Raw genomic sequence first — 19,496 nt, forward strand, 5'->3', positions numbered from 1 at the left:
ATTTTTTTTTTCTTGTTCTGATTCTTACTATAATCCAGAGTTAACTATCAAGAGTGTTCATGCTTACTTTGGTCCCATTGCTTTTACTTTGTAACTTCCATGATGTGTTTTCCTTTAGCAAACCATTGTTGCTTGGCTATTCTTATGTCCTGATTTCTAAGCAACTTCCCAGATGGAACATATTTTATTTCATCAGGAGCAGAGCAGAGCCCTACTGCTGAATAGAGAAGATGTAACCAAAATGTAGGGAAATCAGGATGTAGAGTACAACATAATGAAACCTGCCAGGCTTTGTAAATTTAGGCCACTGGATTTCTATGGGCCTACTACAAACAGGAGGAAACCTGTGAGCCTTACGAAGTCTGTGGTTGGCATATCATTGCAGTTGTTGCATTGCTCCATGGTCTATAGAATAGTGTTTTAACTTATCTGTGTTTTAGTTTATTTTACAGGAGGTGGACATCACACTTCCAGAAAATTCTACTTGGTATGAAAGGTATAAATTTGACATCCCCGTTTTCCATTTGAATGGCCAGTTTCTGATGATGCATCGAGTAAATACCTCAAAGCTTGAAAAACAGCTTCTGAAACTTGAGCAGCAGGTGCTGGAGACAAACTGACATCTCATGATTTTCACCCTTACTATCATAAGGCATCTGCCTGAGGGTATGACCAGGATCTCGGATTTCCTTGCCACTTTCACCAGAGCACTTACAAGGGTATCACATAAATATTTTGCCATTACTCTTCTGGTTGATGCAGTACCCATGTGAGAACAGTTTGCTTACAGGCATTTTGTGAACTAAGAGGACTGCATTGTAGGGAGGGGGAAGCTGTAGGGAGGAAGAAATCTAGTTGTTGAGTTAATTTTTCTCTCTTTTTTTTGTGACTGCAGACAGTACTGGACAGTGCCAATATAAAGCAGGCTCCACAGTCCTGCTGCTAAGCAGCTCTGGAACCTAAATTTAGTGGAGTAAATGTTCTTCCACTCACTAAAGTGGAATGTGAATTGTTAATAACTGTGCATAGTCAATAAAGGGATGTTTTAATGAATACATCTGCATGCAGCCCATTTCAGTAGAATTTAACAATACCTGTTTAAAATTAGCGTTCACTTTTGTTGAGTAGAGTAGAATAATTATCCTAGCCAAAAAGGCTTCACTTTCAGAAAGACAAAAGAGACTTAAACCTCCAGTATGTGTATAACAGTCTCAGCTGTACATGTCACCATGGAATTGATGTGTAATACTGAGGACTGTCTTAAGTTATCATCAATTAAGTTAATTCAACTAATTATAAGATAGTAACTGTCAAATTTTTGTATCTTTGGAAAATTCATTTTAATCATAACTGAACATATGTACTATCTAAACATAAAGTACATTTTATATAAAGTGTTAGAGATGTGATTTTGTACCTTATTTATATTTTGTCAGATTTGGCAAACATCAGAATAGAATCACTTAAAAACAAAACTGTCTTTTTCTCTTAAATCACATCCCTATGAAGTTCTGCTGTGAACTGTTTGGATATTATAAGCCACGAAATCTGTAAGTGCTCGATGTGATTTAGTCTTAGAATTATAGAATACTGTAGCCCACCAGCATTAGACATTGTCCTTACATTCATTATATATGAGAAAGAATGTAGAGTTCAGGAAGATGGAGGGACTTAGTCCATAGTCACCTAGCCACTGGGCTATGTCTTGCCTAGAACCCTGGCATTTCTAATGTTCTCTGGACTTCTGTAGTGGTTCAAATACAGCAACTCCAGCCACTGTGGGTTCAACACAGAGTAAGTCCTCCAAAGTTACTTTTTTTAAAACGCCTTATAGTGGCTGGAGAGATGGTTCACTAGTTAAGAGCATTTGTGGCTCAGCCAGAGGACCCAGGTTCATTTTCCAGTACCTACATATTGGTTCACAAGCATTCATAACTCCAATAGCCACACACGTGGTGCATATCCATGTATGCAATCAAATATACATAATACCTAGAGTAAAATAAATAAGTCTAAAAGATTAAAATTTAAAAGCCTTACAACTGAATAGTAGTGCTCATAGTTTATACATGCTGATACTATATTCATTGAGCCCTGTGGTACACAAACTTCTAGAATTACCCCAGTGTCCTCACCCTTGTATAACTCCCTCCTTTATGAGTGTGGGTAGAAACATTTTTGGTGTAGCTATGTTATATTAAATGGCAAAGGAGGAGGGGTTCAGAGAAGTCAAAGAGGTCATTTCTAGATAACCTAGAAGCAAGAAAATGTCTGTCTTGTGAACTGCCTGTTTGGGTCCGCATAGCAAGAAACTGGGGGAAGTCTCTAGGAAGTAAATAGTTCTTGGGACAAAAGCCAACAGGAGAATGGAGATATTAGTCATAACTTCAAGGAAGTGAGTTCTGCCACTAATCAATGAGCTCAGAGAATCTCTAACCCTGAGTAAGAACTGCTGCCCTAGACAGTGAGTTTCTGATCAGAGAATTCAAATACTTCAAGTCAGACCCTCAAACAGTAGGTTTGGACATAAAGCCTGGAATTTGGCTCCTCTGAAGCAATATTCTGCTTAGTATTACCATGTGGTCATGGTATCTAGGAAGTGCAGAGACTAAAGGTAAAATAGTGCTTCATCAGAATAGTTTCAACGCTAAACGTTTTTTTAAACAAAAATTCTACAATGTGGCTGGATGCAGTGGTACACACCTTTATTTCCAGCACTCGGGAAGCAAAGCAGGCAAACCTCTCTTGAGTCCAAGGTCAGCCTCTACTTCGTGAGCTCCAGGATAGCCAGAGCTACATAGTAAGACCCTTTGTCAAAAAAAAAAAAAAAAAAAAAAAAAAGTACTTACTTAGAAGATATTCAAACTAAGGTATTGGCTAAGACATTTTTAAAAACTATTGAATGCCATTAAAGTCATTATTGAATGTCCAGAAACTATTAGATCACATCAAGAATTGTGGGAGATTAAGGAGAGGCTATTGAGAGGGTTGGGGAAAAAAAGTTTAAAAAAAATGGGCTGTCACTTAGTTTCCATTAAATTAAATGTATGGGGTCATCTTCTAGTAAGAGAGAGGGCAGTGAGGGTATCAGAAAGCTGGATGTATGTCCTGAATAAGAATACAGTGGTCTAACTATGTTTTAGGCAGTCGTTTGAGACAAGGGCAAGCATCTTTGCTGTCATGAAGGAGCTATATAGTTTTGTTTGTTCAGAGAACTGTGATTGTCTGTCTTCCCTGACCAAATGTGGACCAAGCATAAAAGAACTCTGGTATAAGATACCTTTTGTATAAAATTAATTATATATGTTTTAGTATATATTATTTTATGATAGATCATGAATATTATAAGCTCACTATAGCTATTCCATATTCTGAGCATTGATTATGTAGGCCTAATGTTTTTTTACTTATAAATTTCAACAAATTTACTTTTCATTTGAAAGAGAGTTGGTTATGTGATAAAGATTCCTGGAAATCTTCAGCAATCCCTCTGGTCCTCTTAGCTGGTAAAGAGAAAGGCACATACCTAAAAATGTGGTATCTAAAGGGCAATTTGATTATGCCACTTGACAAGTATCAGAATGCCTCTTGCAGTCATTTTCCTGTAATATTTGTAGCAGAAGGTACTTGTCTGAAATTATGTTCACAGAATTATTTGTTCCTATGTAAAGATTTATACCATAAGCTCACATATACCCCCATAGTGATGCAGCCTTCCTTTTTTCTCTCTTTAACTAAGACTTTAAGAAGGATCAGGAGGAACGCGGAGTTTGGGTCTTCTGTTGGTGCTTTCGAATAGTCATGCAGTCTCTTCCTCACAGATCCTTCATTGCAATGTTGTAAGAACTTACTGGAGTACTGTTTGGACAGTTCATTTGAAAAAACAGAACTCACTTAAGGGAGGGTTTTGGGTTGGTTTTGGTTTAATAATGTAATGACTTCATGGGCATCTACAACAGAAATTACAATGCAGTGTGCTGTTATAAACAATGGGAGGCAGATACCACTGCCCCCTTACAGCGCCCTGGTTCCCTTTTCTTTCATTCTCTCCAGGCTCCCAGCTCCCCTGCTCATACACTCTATCTCCTTTGCAAAGCTGCAGCCTGCCCATGCCCATAATTCCTTATGAGATTTCTATTCAGCAGTTCAATACTCTGAGCGGCTTATGGCCAACTCCTTTCAGCTTCTCTATTTTGAAATCTCAGTAGAAATGTTACTCATTTTTAAAACAGCCACCAAAATTGTAAGATGGGTGAATGAAACTATGGGAGAAGCCACCTTTGAGACAGAGGCCAGCCCCTGGCCCAGTTGGTTCTGGTGACCAAGGTCATGTAGCATGCAGTTCACAATCATGGTCTCTTCCATTGATCAGAGAATGGAAGCAGGACAGGCAATAGTGATCAGTAACTGGCATTCATGCAAGACATTTAAGAGTGTGTTGTTTTGGTATACTCATCAAAAGTCAAGAGGGACAGTGCAGTAAGTTAGTTTATATACCACTTTGTGGAAACACTTGAACTGTAATGTTCAGCAAAAAAATATTATCAAGAGCTTAATATTTGGCTGTTTGGATTGTTGGAAAGGTGGGAGAAGTTTGGGAAACATAGCTACAAGGGCTTGGGGGCTGGCCAGTGTTTGGGGTTTGGCTGTTGGATAAAACCTGGTTTTATTACCTATTCCCTGAAACAGACGGTAGATGAGAAAGTTGGGTTTTGGTTGTGTTTGATGGCTAAGGAAAATTAAACATGGTGAATTTGCCGTACTGCAGGACATCCAGGTACAGATTACAGCCCAGAGTGCAAACTGCAGGTCTAGGTTTGAAGTTCAGATTTAAGAGCCACAGGGGTCTGGTTGGAATTTCATCCACTTGGCATATTATGAGGGAAGTGAGCGGGTAAGTCATGGAGTATACACAAAAATAGAGGCTTTTGCCAGGGATGAATGAGAGATGACAGAACTGGAAACGGTAGGAGCTTGTCCATTTTCTGTTATATGATAGGTATGATTTGATAACACCACCAACTGTTCCAAGCACCAGGGCTAGCACACCAAAGCTGATACAGAAGTCCTTCTCCCAGGGGCTTGTAGTCAAGAAGGAAAAGTACCACATCAGTGGAAACATAACTGTCTCCTCAGAAAAAGGCCTTTCCCACAGTACCAATAGCTTTAAATATCAAGAAATTTAGGACAGGGACTGAAGAAACTTCAGATTTGAAATGAGGAAATTAGTGCTACCATAAACCAAATATTCCCCAAGATATTTGGGTCCTTGTTCCCGGACTTGGGAATGTTACTTATAGTGAGAAGAAAGTGTGGTGACTCTCAACATGGAGAAATCCTATTATCCACGCTTAATATCATGTCTCTATAAGAGGGAGATGGGAGATTTGCTTGTAGAATGAAATGAGGCAATAGAAGCAAGAGGTTACCCTGATAGAAGAAAGAAGTCATAGGCTTAGGAATCTTAGTGACTTCTGGATGGTAGACAATGCAAAAGGTCAACAGTAGTGTCCTGGAACAGTGGTTCTCAACCTGGGGGTCGTGAACACTTTGACAGGGTTACCTAAGACCATCAGGAAGCACAGATATTTGCATTATGGTTAATAACACTAGCAAAAATATTATGAAGTAGCAACAAAATGATTTTATGGGTGAGGGTCACCATAACATGAGGAACTGGATTAAAGGGTCACAGTGTTACAGGTTGAGAACCACTAATATAGAGCCTTCAGTGTGAACATCCTTGATGACACTTCGGAACCACTGCAAGTTATTTTTGACTTCCAGATTACAGAAGTGGTTTGAATAAAAAACGTCGATGGGCTCATGTATTTGGTGGTGCTGTTTGGGAAGTAATGGGACCTTTAGGTACAGCCTTGTTAGGGAAGGTATATCACTGAGGGAAGGTGGTGGGGAGGGTGTTACAGCCTTGTTCTACTTTGTACTTGCACTCTTTCTGCTTCCTGTATGTGTTTGAGATGTGATCTCTCAGTCTCCTATTCTAGCTGCCTGCTGTCATGTCTTCCTCACCATATGGATAGCCCCTCTGGGACCATAATCCAAAAGAAATTTTTCTGTAAGTTGTTTGGGGTCATAGTATGTTATCACATCAATAAAAAAAAAAGTAATAAGCATTATATGACAATACATTTCTGTTCCTTTAAACCACCAAAAATGTGCTCAGTTGTTACCATAGCAATAGGAAGTAGATGCAGTTGACATTGTAAGAACAGTTTTTGTAAGAAGGAAGAGGTAGAATAGAAGAATTACAGTAGAATGAGTCAATAATCTAAAACATATCCATCTCCTAGAAAGTTTCCACAAATACCTTGTTTGAGCCTCTAAGAAAAAGTATTCAGAAAACATCTGAAAATTATCTCTGTCATCCCAGGCAGTATCAGGATAATAGGCCGCCTTCATCTCCAGCCTATCTTGGTAAAGGTTAGTGCCTAACAGTAGAGTTCAGGAATCCCATGGTGGCCCTAACTCTGGAAAGTAAACCATAACCCTTCTTGATCCACAGATACATGGCTCTTGTTCACCCTGGAGACCAGGATACGTTACACTGTGACCCTAAGTACCTGCCACAGATCTTCTGTTTATGAATGCAGAAATATATGTTGACCTTGCGGGCAGAGCCAGCAAAGACTGGCCTTCAGTCAGTTTAGTTTAGGCACTGATAATTGGCATTTCGCTACCCTTCTGGTTCAAAGAAGATGACTACCGTAGGCAACCTTCTGAATTGGAAAACCTGAGATGTAAACCTTCAGGCAAGAGGAGAAATATTAGAGTCATACAACAATAGAATAGCAACACTGAATGCAATGCCTGTCAACAAAATAGAACAGGTCCAGCCAAGGTCCCATATGAGAGTGAGAAGCACACCCTTTTCATATTGAAACGTTTTGTATGAGGTATGAGTGACAGAATATTTTCTGTCCATAGAAATGGGGTAGGTTGATAACAATAGAGACTCTTGAGTGCTTCTCTAACAGCAGGATGTAGAGACAATATGAGTTAAAGGCAGGTTGAGTCTGTGACCAAATTAAGCTACTCATGTGCATCAACATGTTGTAACTCCCCTCCAGAACCCAGGTTGCAGTGCAGGACTCTGTTATGCAGGAGACCCCAGCCATCCTGAGTCCACACCACAAAGTCAACCCATCCTGTGGCCACTGAGGCAAGAGGAACAATTCTATTTTTAGAACTCTCTCAAAAATGAAATAAAGAGAGCAGTGACATGGCTGTGGATAAAGGCACTTGCTGCCAAGCCTAGTGACCTAAATTCACTATCTGGGACTCACACAGTAGGAGAGAAGCAATTCCCACAGGCTCTCCTCTGGTTTCTACACATGTATGCATGCATGCACAAAATAAATAAAAGGGTAAAACGTAATGGGTAAAGAGGTAGCAAGATGTCTCAGTGGCTAAAAGTGCTTGCCACCAAGCCTGGTCACCTGAGTTCAAGTCCCAGAACCCACAGGGCAGAAGGAGAAAACCAATTCCCGCAGTTTGTCTTTTGACTTCCATAGGCATGACACACATGTGCGCATATGCAGAGAGAAATAAGTAAATGAAAACAATGACTCAAAAATGTCCAAATACATAATGGCACTAAGCTATCAGTTGGGAGGCTCTTCTACACAGAAAAGCTTATTTCTTGGACTGGCAAGTAAAGCATTGCTCTGTGTTCTTTGTTATGAATTTAATGTAGAGAAGAGAAAGGGTTTGGGAAGAAGGGGAAAGGAAAAGAAAAAGGTTGGGAAAGAACTGCCAGAGGAGCTGAGATTTAACTATAGCCCATCTAATAGTACTTTGTAAATTTATTCTCAAAGTCAGTGCCCCTCTGAAGGTTGGAGAAATTAAGATATTTGGAGCATACTGATTGGAGGATTTATTCCCATTGTGACTACTGACTTGTAATATCAGTCTTCTGTTCTGCATGACATCTCTTGCCTTGCAAACTAGCAAGATCCCTGAATTTGGCAAGGATCCTTCTCTGTGAAGCATTTTCAAGTTAGGGATTTTAGCAGTATCAGATTTCTCAAAGGCAGAAATAGAGAAAAGGTGAAGAGGGTAGCAGTGCTGCAGGATTCTCCCCCAACAGCACAAGGTAACCTCCCAGCTGGAAGATGCAAGCCACCACCTGTCTAACGTTGTCAGGGACTTTGAATTAGACAGTCCTAAATCTCCTCACCTTATTAATAGGTAAAACTTAGTTCACATGTTCACCTCTTACCCTATGTATGTATAGTGGTATTTTCTGTTCATACATAGAGTGTATATTGTATAGATGTTTTGTAATCTGCACAGAGTGAGGCCAAATGATGCCTTCAACTGTAATAGAGGACACTATTGCCATTTTAACTAAATTGTCCAGTGGAGGGAAAAAGAGTAAAGTTGATGATTTTGAATACTTAAGAAACATCACTTTGCCACTGGTGCAGAACCTGTAATTATGTGCAATTCCCTGCTTAAGACTCTTTAGTTATGCTGAACAATTGAAAAAAAAAAAAAACCTAAATAATGGGGAGGAGAAAAGAAGGGAGCTTTAAACACTTAATACAAGATGTTCATTTAAATAGAGACATTGTCTCACCATAAGGGAGCAGTCAAGGGTCTGATAGCCCCACTGGCATGCTGTTATCAAGTCATCATCTTTGAACCATGGATTTGCAATCCTTCTAAGTCTTCACCATTATTTTGGAATGAGGACTGGTTCCTTCTGTTCACAAGGCATGATCATTTTTCATTGATATCTTTTTAATGCTCTGACTTTTTTGCTCTCTACAAAAGATAACTCTTCAAGCCTTGGAAAGGAGTCTTTCCGTGTGATTTTTTTTTTTTTTAATCACTGACACAGCACTATCAGATTAGAGAACATGCCTTACCCAGTTAGAATAGTATTGTGATGGCCATAGGAACATAATTGTGGGTTTCAGTAAGGCATGTTCAGCATAGGCTATTATAGGCTTTTTCTGATTCTGGTCAGGAAATGTCCTCTGAAACTTCAGATTGACAAAGGGGATTTTAATTTTATGTATTTATTTGTTTGTTTGATGGTTTGCTTATTTTTGGTGTCTAAGTCAGTGGTCCCAAAAAAAAAGAGGGAAATCCTCCAAATGAGAGACACAATAGACAGGATGATTGCAGAGGTATTAGTTGCTCTTTCCATCAGTGCCCAGACACCTGAAGAAAGCAGAGGAGGAAGGATTTAACTCAGGAAGACATGGCTAAGTGCCTCCAACCACACAGGAACTGGGGCAGGCTTCTTACATTTCAGTAGATCAGGAAGCAAGGACACGTGCGGCTAGGCTGTAACACATAAGACCTGGCGAGGCCCCACCTCCCGGAAAGTGTCCACAACCTCCCAAAATAGCACTGACATCTGGGGACCCTGTACTCAAACACATATGCCTGTGGGGACAGTTCACATTCAGACTGTAACCCAGTGTCTTGACCTCCTCTGATTCCTAGGGGCTTTGTGCACACCTCACACTGGAGACAAGTTTACACCAAAAAAAGGTGCTCTGTCCTGTGTGCAAGCTTTTAATCCCAGCACGCGGGAAGCAGAGGCATGTAGATCTGAGTTCCAGACCAGCCAGTGGTAATATAGTAAAACCCTGGCTCAAGTAAACAGGTAACTAACTGGCAAAGAAGAGGCCAATCCAAAGATGAGTATGCTAGTCAGCTTTCTGTTACGGTGATGTCCTGTCTGAAATAATACACTTAAAGGAGAAAAAGCTAATTTTGGCTTATAATTTTGAAGCTTTCAATACATTGTCAGTTGACTGTGCTGCATTTGGGCCCATGACAAGGTTATGCATAGCAAAGTTCTCACCTCATGGTAACCAGGAAGGAAAAATGCAGGCCGAGTCCAAGTTCCTAATATCCTTCCCAAGAGCACAACCCCAGTGACTTACCTCCCTTCCACTAGGCCCCACCCCTTAAAAGATCCACCCCTTAAAAATTCCCAATATACCAAGCCCTTAACATGAGCAAATCACAGAACTATGCAGAGGCAATGGAAAATAACACTTGAGGTTCTCCCTGACGAAACTTGAGCTGGGACTAAGAGGAGAAAGAGATTGAGGGTCCCAGATAGCTGAGAACTTAAAGATGGCCAAGCCATTGGCTGATACAACAGTTGAAAAAAACAAAACAAAACAATGTGTTCTTGGGACCAAGGACATTTATGCAAAAATCATACAAAAGAGGCCTCTTGCCAAAACTAGTTACATAACAAATTACATGACAGTCAAGTTAATTGTTTACTCATGATTCCCCACATAGCCAGTAGCAGCCATTTTAACTAACCCATTCCACATATCCATACCAGTGCCATGTTAAATAAACCTTTATCTGACTCTTATGGTCTTTGTTCCCTTCATTCCCACAGCTGTCTTTGGTAGGAAGAAGCCCATTCCTTACCCGAGACTCCCCTGTTTGAACCTGCGATGTGAGCCCTCAAAGGTGACTACTTATATTCTAATCACAGGAGAGTGCTGTCATTAGCTGTACTAACAGCTGTCATTGAAAATGACTTGTAATCCTTGTTCGCTGACAGGCTCAGGTGAGCATGTCTCACTGTTGTGTTGTAAATGGTGCAGCCTGCTTGGTAAACTCCCTTAAGGCATCTCTCAGGGACACTGTTCTCAAATCCAACAAACAGCAGGCAAGTGCCATTGCAACACCTTCCAAAGCCCACAGAGGAAAACTTAATAGGTAGATCCCAGAGAGCATACCACCATTCACTGGAAGAAGAGATTTCTGTTGTTGCTCAGGATCTGGCTGCCTCTACTCCTGGTGGAAAACACAGCTAAGGCCTTACACCATTAAGAGGAACAGCAGTCCTTGTCTCCCTTACCCATGAGACTTCAAGGCTTCAGCTCTTCCCTGCTGAGCACTTGTAAGGGAAAGTTAAATGTGTGATACACTCAGCCTGTGCTTTTCAGAGTCTGCACCCTTATTAGAAACAAAACAAAAAATGACACTTACGGACACCTGTTGATGAGGCCTGAGCCAAGTAGCAGCATGGGTGGTGGATGGGCGGTGTTTCCCAGGCAGTAAATGCAGGCTACTCACACCAAAGGAAGTGTTTCTAGGGAAGCTATCTGAGTAAGTAGTAAATACTTAGTCATTTAGGACAGGCCATAAATGACCAGCTCATCAACAAGGGAAGGCCTGTTTTCGAAGTGCTCACAGACTAGTAGGATACTGTTTTCTTCTTCAATCCACCCTTGAAGCATGATGCACATAACTTTCTTTAAAAATGTAGGGGTTTCTGCAATCAGATCTTAGCAAAGTGTTAAACAGCTACAGTTTGGCTTCTGGGTGTCATCTGAAAAAAATTTATATTATGATTATCCTAAATAACAAACTGGATGCACTCCCCTATGTAGTCTGGGATGGTGAGGTAAACACGTGTGCTTTTTCACTTGCTTTCCATGTCAATGGGCTTTATAATTCTACTTCCTAACTGTCTAGTCACCTGTCTGCTTCCTTCATTCCATCTAGCACTCAAGCATTTCGATAACCTTTCTTCCTAAATGGTTTTCCTTTCTCACTGCTCTCTCACCCCCTCTATAGTCCATCTCCAAAAATTCTTTGAAAACCCAGGGTGATGCTGATAAATGCTTATGACTCCCCTGGCCTTCCCCACCCCCAAAAGAAAGAAAGAATGAAAGAAAAGAAAGAAAGAAAGAAAGAAAGAAAGAAAGAAAGAAAGAAAGAAAGAAAGAAAGAAAGAGAAAAGAAAGAAAAAGAAAGGAGAAAGAAAGAAAGAAAAAGAAAGAAAGGAAAGAAAGAAAGAAAGAAAGAAAGAAAGAAAGAAAGAAAGAAAGAGAAAAGAAAGAAAAAGAAAGGAGAAAGAAAGAAAGAAAGAAAGAAAGAAAGAGAAAAGAAAGAAAAAGAAAGGAGAAAGAAAGAAAGAAAAAGAAAGAAAGGAAAGAAAGAAAGAAAGAAAGAAAGAAAGAAAGAAAGAAAGAGAAAAGAAAGAAAAAGAAAGGAGAAAGAAAGAAAGAAAGAAAGAAAGAAAGAAAGAGAAAAGAAAGAAAAAGAAAGGAGAAAGAAAGAAAGAAAAAGAAAGAAAGGAAAGAAAGAAAGAAAGAAAGAAAGAAAGAAAGAAAGAAAGAAAGAAAGAAAGAAAGAAAGAAAGAAAGAAAGAAAACCAAAAAACCAAATTCTGGAGTTCAGGATGTCATCTAGACCCCACCTAGTCCCCATTATGTGTCCTAAATCCCATTTATTCCAGGTAATTTGCCTTTGCCCCACCACTTTTGTGTCTTTGAGCATAACTCACTCTACCCAGTACACCTCTCAAAGTCGCTTTTTGACTCTGCTCAAATGCCCCTTCCTTCACAGCACTTCCTACTACTCTTCTAATCCGCATTAATCACTCCTTTCTTCAGGATTTTCTCTCTCTCTCTCTCTTTCTCCCTCTCCTTTCCTCCCTCCCTTATTGAAACATATTCCAAAACTTCATGATTTGCCCATTCAAAGTATAAAATTTAGAAGTTTTTAGTATAATCAATACATTTGTGCAACTATTAATTTTGAAGATTAATTTTGAAGATTTTTTTCATCACTTCTCAAAGAAAACCCATGTCTGTTGGATGTCAGTTCATATTCTTCCTTTCCTTTTTCTAGCCTGAGGTAACCATACATTTGCTTATTCTGGACATTTTATATCAGTGGAATCGTATAATTCCTGTGTCTTTTTTTTTTAAACACTCCTTTGTGGCTGTTTTTATTTAGAATGTCTTCCAGGCCTACCCATGTTATGCCATGTATACTCCATTCCACCTTAATATGGTTTTTGGTGATGATGGTTTGTGCTTGGCATCAAACCCTACACATACATGCTAGGCGTGTGTAACCTTACCATGAAGTTGCATGTGCAGCCCCTCCATCATTGTTGAGTGATAGTTCATTGTATTTACTTATGCATTACTAGATTATGGACATTCGAGTTCTTTCTACTTTAAGCAGTTATGAAGAATGTCAACCTAACACTTTGTTTTTACTTTTTATTATCATTTAATATGTGTAGTTTAGTAGTCTAGGGTGTTTTGTTTGTTTCTTAATTTGGTTTTACCTACAGCTATTTTTCATTCTGTAATCTCCACATAGCAGGTGCTCAGTAAATGTCTGACAGGAGGATACATCATCAGGGATTATTGATTCTCCCCATGACTATTGTGGAAAAAAAAAAAAAACCACAAGGTACTTAGAGTTAAAACATTAAAGTGAACCAAATGATAACTAAAGACTGGATCAGTATAGTTACCCAATCCAGTAAATTATAAATCTCAAAGACTGGTGGTTCTCAAATAAACCTTAATGTCTGCATGACTTCCTGGGACAGCATGTGGTTGTCATAGTTATTTCATGCATGTGGTTACTTTGCTGATAATAATTATGATCTTGTTGGACAGAGGCCTGGAAAGACACCGGACATCCTTCCCTGAATTGAACCACAGTGTTTTGTGATTGGACTTAGCTTACAATTGGATTCTAGAGTGGTGATTCTTGATTCTGGCTAAGCATCAGACCTCTTCCCCCAACTCCCAACCAGGGGCTTTTTCAAGGTACAGATAATTTTGCCTGCAACCCCCAAGCTCCCATACCCCTGCTTATGAGTCTAGAGGCTGGGTAAGGGCCAGATATTCATATGCTCTTAGAAATGTTCAGACATTTCATGGCCAAGAGTGACTGTTTCAAAACCAGCCTGTAGTTTAGAAACTCCATTTTATAGAGTGCAAGCATCCTGATCCTGGACAGCACTTTACTCATCCTGAGATTATGCTACCACCAAGGCTGCCTCACATTTGTAAGCCCTTTTTATTTGGAAAAAGTTTGCAGTCATCTTTTATTAGCTAGACTCACATACTGGCTGACCCTGCACAAATCACATAATCCTTTTGTGTCTTAAATTTCCTCATATGTAAACTGTAGGTGGTAATACTGACCTACCCTCAAGGGGTACTGTGGAGACTAATGGAGGCCTATAAAGCAGCCACCAAACATAAAAATGTTCCATGCTGCTAATTAGACAGGTATGAAGTCCTAGTCACAGCCTTTTAAAATGAGACAAATACCGAAAGAAACACTTAAGTAGGCCTCCCTGCAAGCGCTATCATTTGAAAAGATCCTTTCCCAACACCAACATAGGCCTTCTACACTGCCAAAACAAGCCGACTCAAGCTATGGTCACAGAAGACAATGCAGTAAATAAGTACAGAAAGAAGCTGCAATCTGTTTGCTAACCATCTCGTATCAACTTAAGATGCAACTAGAGATTATGCCTATAAATGCACTCATTGGAAAAGACTATTCTTAGACAGTATTTATGCATGTTCACACAGGTCCTTCAATTGATACCACTAACCCCCTGATGTTGAGCTGGAAAGTGTATTCTTTACTCATCTCTTCTTCAGAGCAACATTTTGCCTCATTTCTCCCAGGTTACAGAAAGAATATGTGGTCAAATGAGACCTTCACCTCCATTTCACAATAGGACTGTGTGACAATGAGGACACAGGACTCTGTAACCTGGGAATGAGTGTAGGTTTTATAAATATGGTGACCCACAACTAACAGTTCATTTATGCATGTTCAGCTTCTTGGAAAAAGAAGACAGAAAACAAACCTGGATTTTAACCTGGATTTTTAAATTATTCTACATTATGCTCTGAAAAGGTCAAAGTTTAAAGGGCCAGGTCCACTTTGAATACTGTTTTATCCACAATTAAATGGTTTCTGTGGCTCTCCACTCTAGCTAATTTGAGCCACGAGCCTAAAGGAGTAAGGACCTTTTTTGGCCATTTGATCTTGATCTTGCTCTTATCTCTTTGGGTCCTTGGGGGTTTAGGTTGAACTCCTGATGACAGTTGGCTTCTTCAGTTAATTTCAAGACTTGTAGCAATTAAATTCTGTATAATAAATATTTTTTATTTCTAATATCTATGGGTAGTATCCCAGCCCTTGCTTTGGAGGCTCTTGGGAGTTCTTTGAGGTGCCTCAGTGTTTCTGTAATTCAGTGACTCTGAAGACCACGGGCCTCCCACAGAGACTCCCAGGATTTGGTTGGATGATGTGGCAGTTTTATGGGGACTCCTAGACTAACCTTTGGCAACAGGCAAGTTAAAATGTACTTTATTTTTACTTTTCACCCTGTGACAGCTTTTAGACCCTGATCAGAATTCAGAGAGCCCTGGTGAAGTGAGCCTTATTGGTTAGGGAAATTATCTATTATGTTCAGCTACTGTTTTAAAATAAGATTAATTCAAGACTACCTAAGTAGTCTTTAAGGATCTCAGAAGTTTCTGCTGAACATTTTAGGGGAAGAGCCACATAGACTTCATTGTGATAGTCAGAAGATACTAATGCTAATCTATGCCTTCTGTGGGATTCATTTAAGTATCTTTCACACTTTCTTCCACTAATATGGAAAATCTTCAGAAGTGTGAAGGGATTTACATCCCTTTGTAAAGATATGTAAATGTTTATAATAGATTAGATGATTCCTTCTGAGTTGCTCAAATTTCTGTTTTTCCAGTATGTCAAGGTAAGTGTTCTCTGCTTCACAGATCTACAAGCTTAAGCATGAGGTGTATTCATTACATCACCTTCCTCGGTGACACGTAGCCACCTGTGTCCTACCCCACTGCTCTTATTGAAATTGGAGGAAAGGGTCATGGCACTTTTAAGACTGTATAACCATCAGGTACAAGTTTATGGCCTAATGCATTCTCACCACATCTCTGAAGGGGAAACAAGTTCCTAGATGAAATTTAATCATCTTTGCACATTAACTTTGTTTTCTCTCTTTCAACTTATTTTAAAAGAAACATGAGGGCTAAAGAGATGGCTCAGCAGCTGTTCTTCCAGACATCCTGAGTTCAATTCCCAGCACCCACATGGTAGCTCACAACCACCTATAATGGAATCTAATTCCCTCCTTTGGATATACATGAAAAACCGAGTGTTCGTATACATAAAATAAATCTTTTTTAAAAATAAAAAAAATAAAAGAAACATGGAGAAACCCTCAACTATTCTGATAACTTGGGTCATATAATGTGAGCTGAACCAAATACAGGAGTAAAGAATTAACAGACAAGAAGAAGGCCCCATTTTGATAGTTTCCTAGTTGTCTGACCCATCATTTATGGTTCCTATTTGTTCGAGAGACTTTCCTCACTGGTTATTGCTAATAACTTTTTTTTAACTTTTTCTCTAAACCAGAAGAGTGAAAAGCATCCTATTTGACAAATATAAATTTGTTTTTGTTTTAATTTTTATGTTATCTAAGTAAACTTGGAACTTTTCTTCCTTGTACAAAGATTTAAGTAAACAATATTTTCATTCAAAAATATTTCTGGGTTAATGATAACATTCCTCTTGTTTAATGTATGATTATTAACCATATGATTAAACTGTAAAAGTGATGAAGAACAACAGCATATAACTGAAGTTCTGGTGGTGGGAGCTATTTTTGAGAGGTAAAGGTTCAAACAAAGATAGGCAGAGGTTAAATGGATTAGATAGCAGTGCAAAGAACACTAGGTCATTTGCTAGGGAGTCAAATGACCAGTCTTTGAGAAAGATCCTGACTTAGTTGGAAGACTAAGCTGAGACCAGAATGTATGCAATACCCACAAGAAGAATATCATCAAAATGCTGGTATTTGTTTACTTGTAGAGCAGGAAAAAAATAAAGGAAAATGAGCTTTCTGTTTACCCTGGAGCTTAATGTAGATATAAAGTACCCTGAATATTAAGGCATTATTTTATTTCTGGAAAGATATTCCGTTATGGAAGGGGTCATGCTATTCTTTGGGTATCCCGAGTGAATGCATATTCTTCACCTGCACCTATTCTTCCTAAGTGGAAAGTTGGGGTGCTGATTTTGAGTCCCATGTCTGTCAGTTATTAGGGACATGATCTCATGGTGTCCCCCACAGTTGCCTGTAATCCCTGCTCCAGGGGATACAGTGCTCTCTTCTGGCCTCTGTAGGCACCTGCAAACACATGTGTGGACATGCACACTTGCACACATAAAAGAATAAAAATACATATCTTTTTAGATGGATGTGAAGTTTAGAATAAGCATATATTATCATCTAATATAATGAGAAAATAAGAGAAATCGGAGATGAGTTGAATCCAGCCCCTGAGAACCCACCCACAGGCTTGAAAGCCATATATTTTATCTTAAATATATAGGGTTTTCCAGGGCACTTAAATGACCTGGAAAACCTGTTTCTTTTCTACCCTCTGGTCTTTTTCCAATAATTGCTTTGCCACAGTTGTACATTCTCCCATATTGTATTAAATTATTTGTCCAGCTTCATGTCTCAGTGTCACTCCCACATCCTACAGCCCCCATTTGTCAAAATTGACCCAACCCTCAGTGGCTTTGAATCTGTCTCCAGGAATCTTAGAAAACTCTGCCTTCCTCCTCCTCTATACTTTTGGTCCTATCTCATTGAGTAACTCCTGATTGACAGATCACTTCCTAATCCAGCAGAATGCAAGTTCCTATAAGAGAGAGGCCACACATAAGATACTTGTGTTTGTGCTCTTGCCACCACACAGATTTTGCTCTCTTGCCAAGAAGAGTATTGAATAGGCATCTGATTGAACAATTTCTCACCCTACCTCTATTGTGCTTTTGGACAAAACCCCTTGCCTCCTCAGTCTCAGACGCCTCTGCTATGAACAGAGGATAACAGTACAGGCATACTCCCCAGGTGTGCAGGAAGAATAAACCAATGACTGAAAAGCAATTTAAAATTGTAAAATGAGATGCTATATATAAATGTTACATAATCAAAATCATTTCCTTCTGTATTATGTTTTATTTGGCTTTATATCTTCAAATCCTTTGTGGGTTTCAGGATTTCACAGATGCAGTACCATTCACATTAGTACCTAGATTCTCCTGAGTAATAAACAATTTTGTGTATTATAGATCACAGCTACTTTTCCTTGGCACACTTACCAGTGAGTCTGTCATAATTTGGAGTATTCATAGTAACTAATGATACAATTCATTTCTAAGGGCTAATCCATCTTTTTAGTCTTTGACTGGCCAGTTATTATTTGAATGCTGTTGCCTCCAGGGAACTAGCTCCCATTAAGTCTAAAATCTGGGTGATGAATTTAGATTTTCAGAAGCCTAAAATTTCTAGGAGCTTTACAATGAGACCTGGAAATGGCTTGGATTTTAAAGTACTACTTGTTTTCTATGGCCTTCTTTAGCTCCCTTCTGATTTAAGTGTTACCAATCACTCATTGCCATGTGTTATCCTAATCAGGTAACATATGAATTAGGTCTTTTCACATGGAAGCAGAGAAGTGCTAGTTTTTTTATGTCATTTTTTTATTAATGTGTTCAAGAGGTTGCAAGTAGAAAAATAAAACTTCCTATATTTTTCCTATATTAGTTCCTATCAAGAGCTTTGGAGCATATGGCCTACTTTATTCCTAGAATAGTTCTTTACATAGAGATTCTGAGGAAGGGGAGATGACAGTGATATGACAGACTGTCATGAGGATTGTGGGAGTCCTTACATGTTAAAGGGTTAAAGTAGAACAGGGTATTGAGTAAGTACTTAGTATTATCAGTAGAGGGCCTTCCATAAGCCTGGTCCTGTGCTGGCTCTCAAGCTTCATAACAAGCAAACATGGTGAACTAATCACCTCCATACTCCCAGTCTCAGCAATGGGATTTCCAAAAAATAGGACTTTTTCACATAGCAAGAAATTCCTCGTGTTTTAATTATATTTATGATTGTTAATTTTATGTGTCAATTTTATGAAGCCTGATTAATAATAATAGCCTGATTAAACATTATTTCTGCATCTTTCTACAGTGGTGTCCTGGTTAGTTTGACATAAGCTACAATTATCTGAAAAGAGGAATGTCACTTGAGAAAATAGTTCCATCCAATTACCTATAAGCAAGGCTTTAGGACATTTTCTTGATTAATGATTGCTGTAGGAGGCCCAGCACACTGTGGATAGACCTGTCCCTGGGCAGGACCTCAGGTGGTCCTGAGGTATATAAGAAGCAGGCTAAGCAAGCCTTGGGAACAAGCCAGTAAGCACTGTCCCTCTCTGGTTTCTGCTTCAGTTCCTGCCTACAGATTCCTGCCTTGAGTTCCTGCTCTGATTTTCCTGCATGATGGAGTACAATTGAAGCTGAAATAAAGTGGTTTCTAGATGAGGGTAGCATTTGAATAGGTGGACTCAGTAGACTACCCTTCCTAATGTGAGCATCATCCAATCTGGGCAGGCTTGAAAAGCACAAAAAGAATTCCTTTTTTGCTTCCTGCCTGCTTGAGCTAGAACACTAGTCATTTCTTGACTTCAAACAAGGGTCTATGTCACCAGCTCACCTGAATTTTAATCTCTAATCAGGGAGTAGAGTTAAATTGCTGATTTTCCTAGGTCTCCAACTTACAGACAACAGATACAGGACTTCTTGGC

General features: G+C 39.3%; 1 protein-coding gene across 4 annotated transcripts in view; it reads left to right on the forward strand.

Annotated features, from left to right (window-relative positions):
* Positions 1 to 17,843, forward strand: part of C2H5orf63 (chromosome 2 C5orf63 homolog) — a 33,585-nt gene extending 15,742 nt beyond the window's left edge. For all 4 annotated transcript variants that reach the window (XM_021662455.2, XM_021662456.2, XM_060377244.1 and 1 more), the window contains one exon: positions 441 to 17,843. In XM_021662455.2, the coding sequence (XP_021518130.1) occupies positions 441 to 620 (180 nt within the window). In that variant the 3' untranslated portion in view covers positions 621 to 17,843. The remainder of the gene's footprint in view (positions 1 to 440) is intronic.
* Positions 17,844 to 19,496: the final 1,653 nt, after the last annotated feature.

Source organism: Meriones unguiculatus, chromosome 2 (genome assembly GCF_030254825.1).
Source record: "Meriones unguiculatus strain TT.TT164.6M chromosome 2, Bangor_MerUng_6.1, whole genome shotgun sequence".
Lineage (NCBI taxonomy): Eukaryota > Metazoa > Chordata > Mammalia > Rodentia > Muridae > Meriones > Meriones unguiculatus.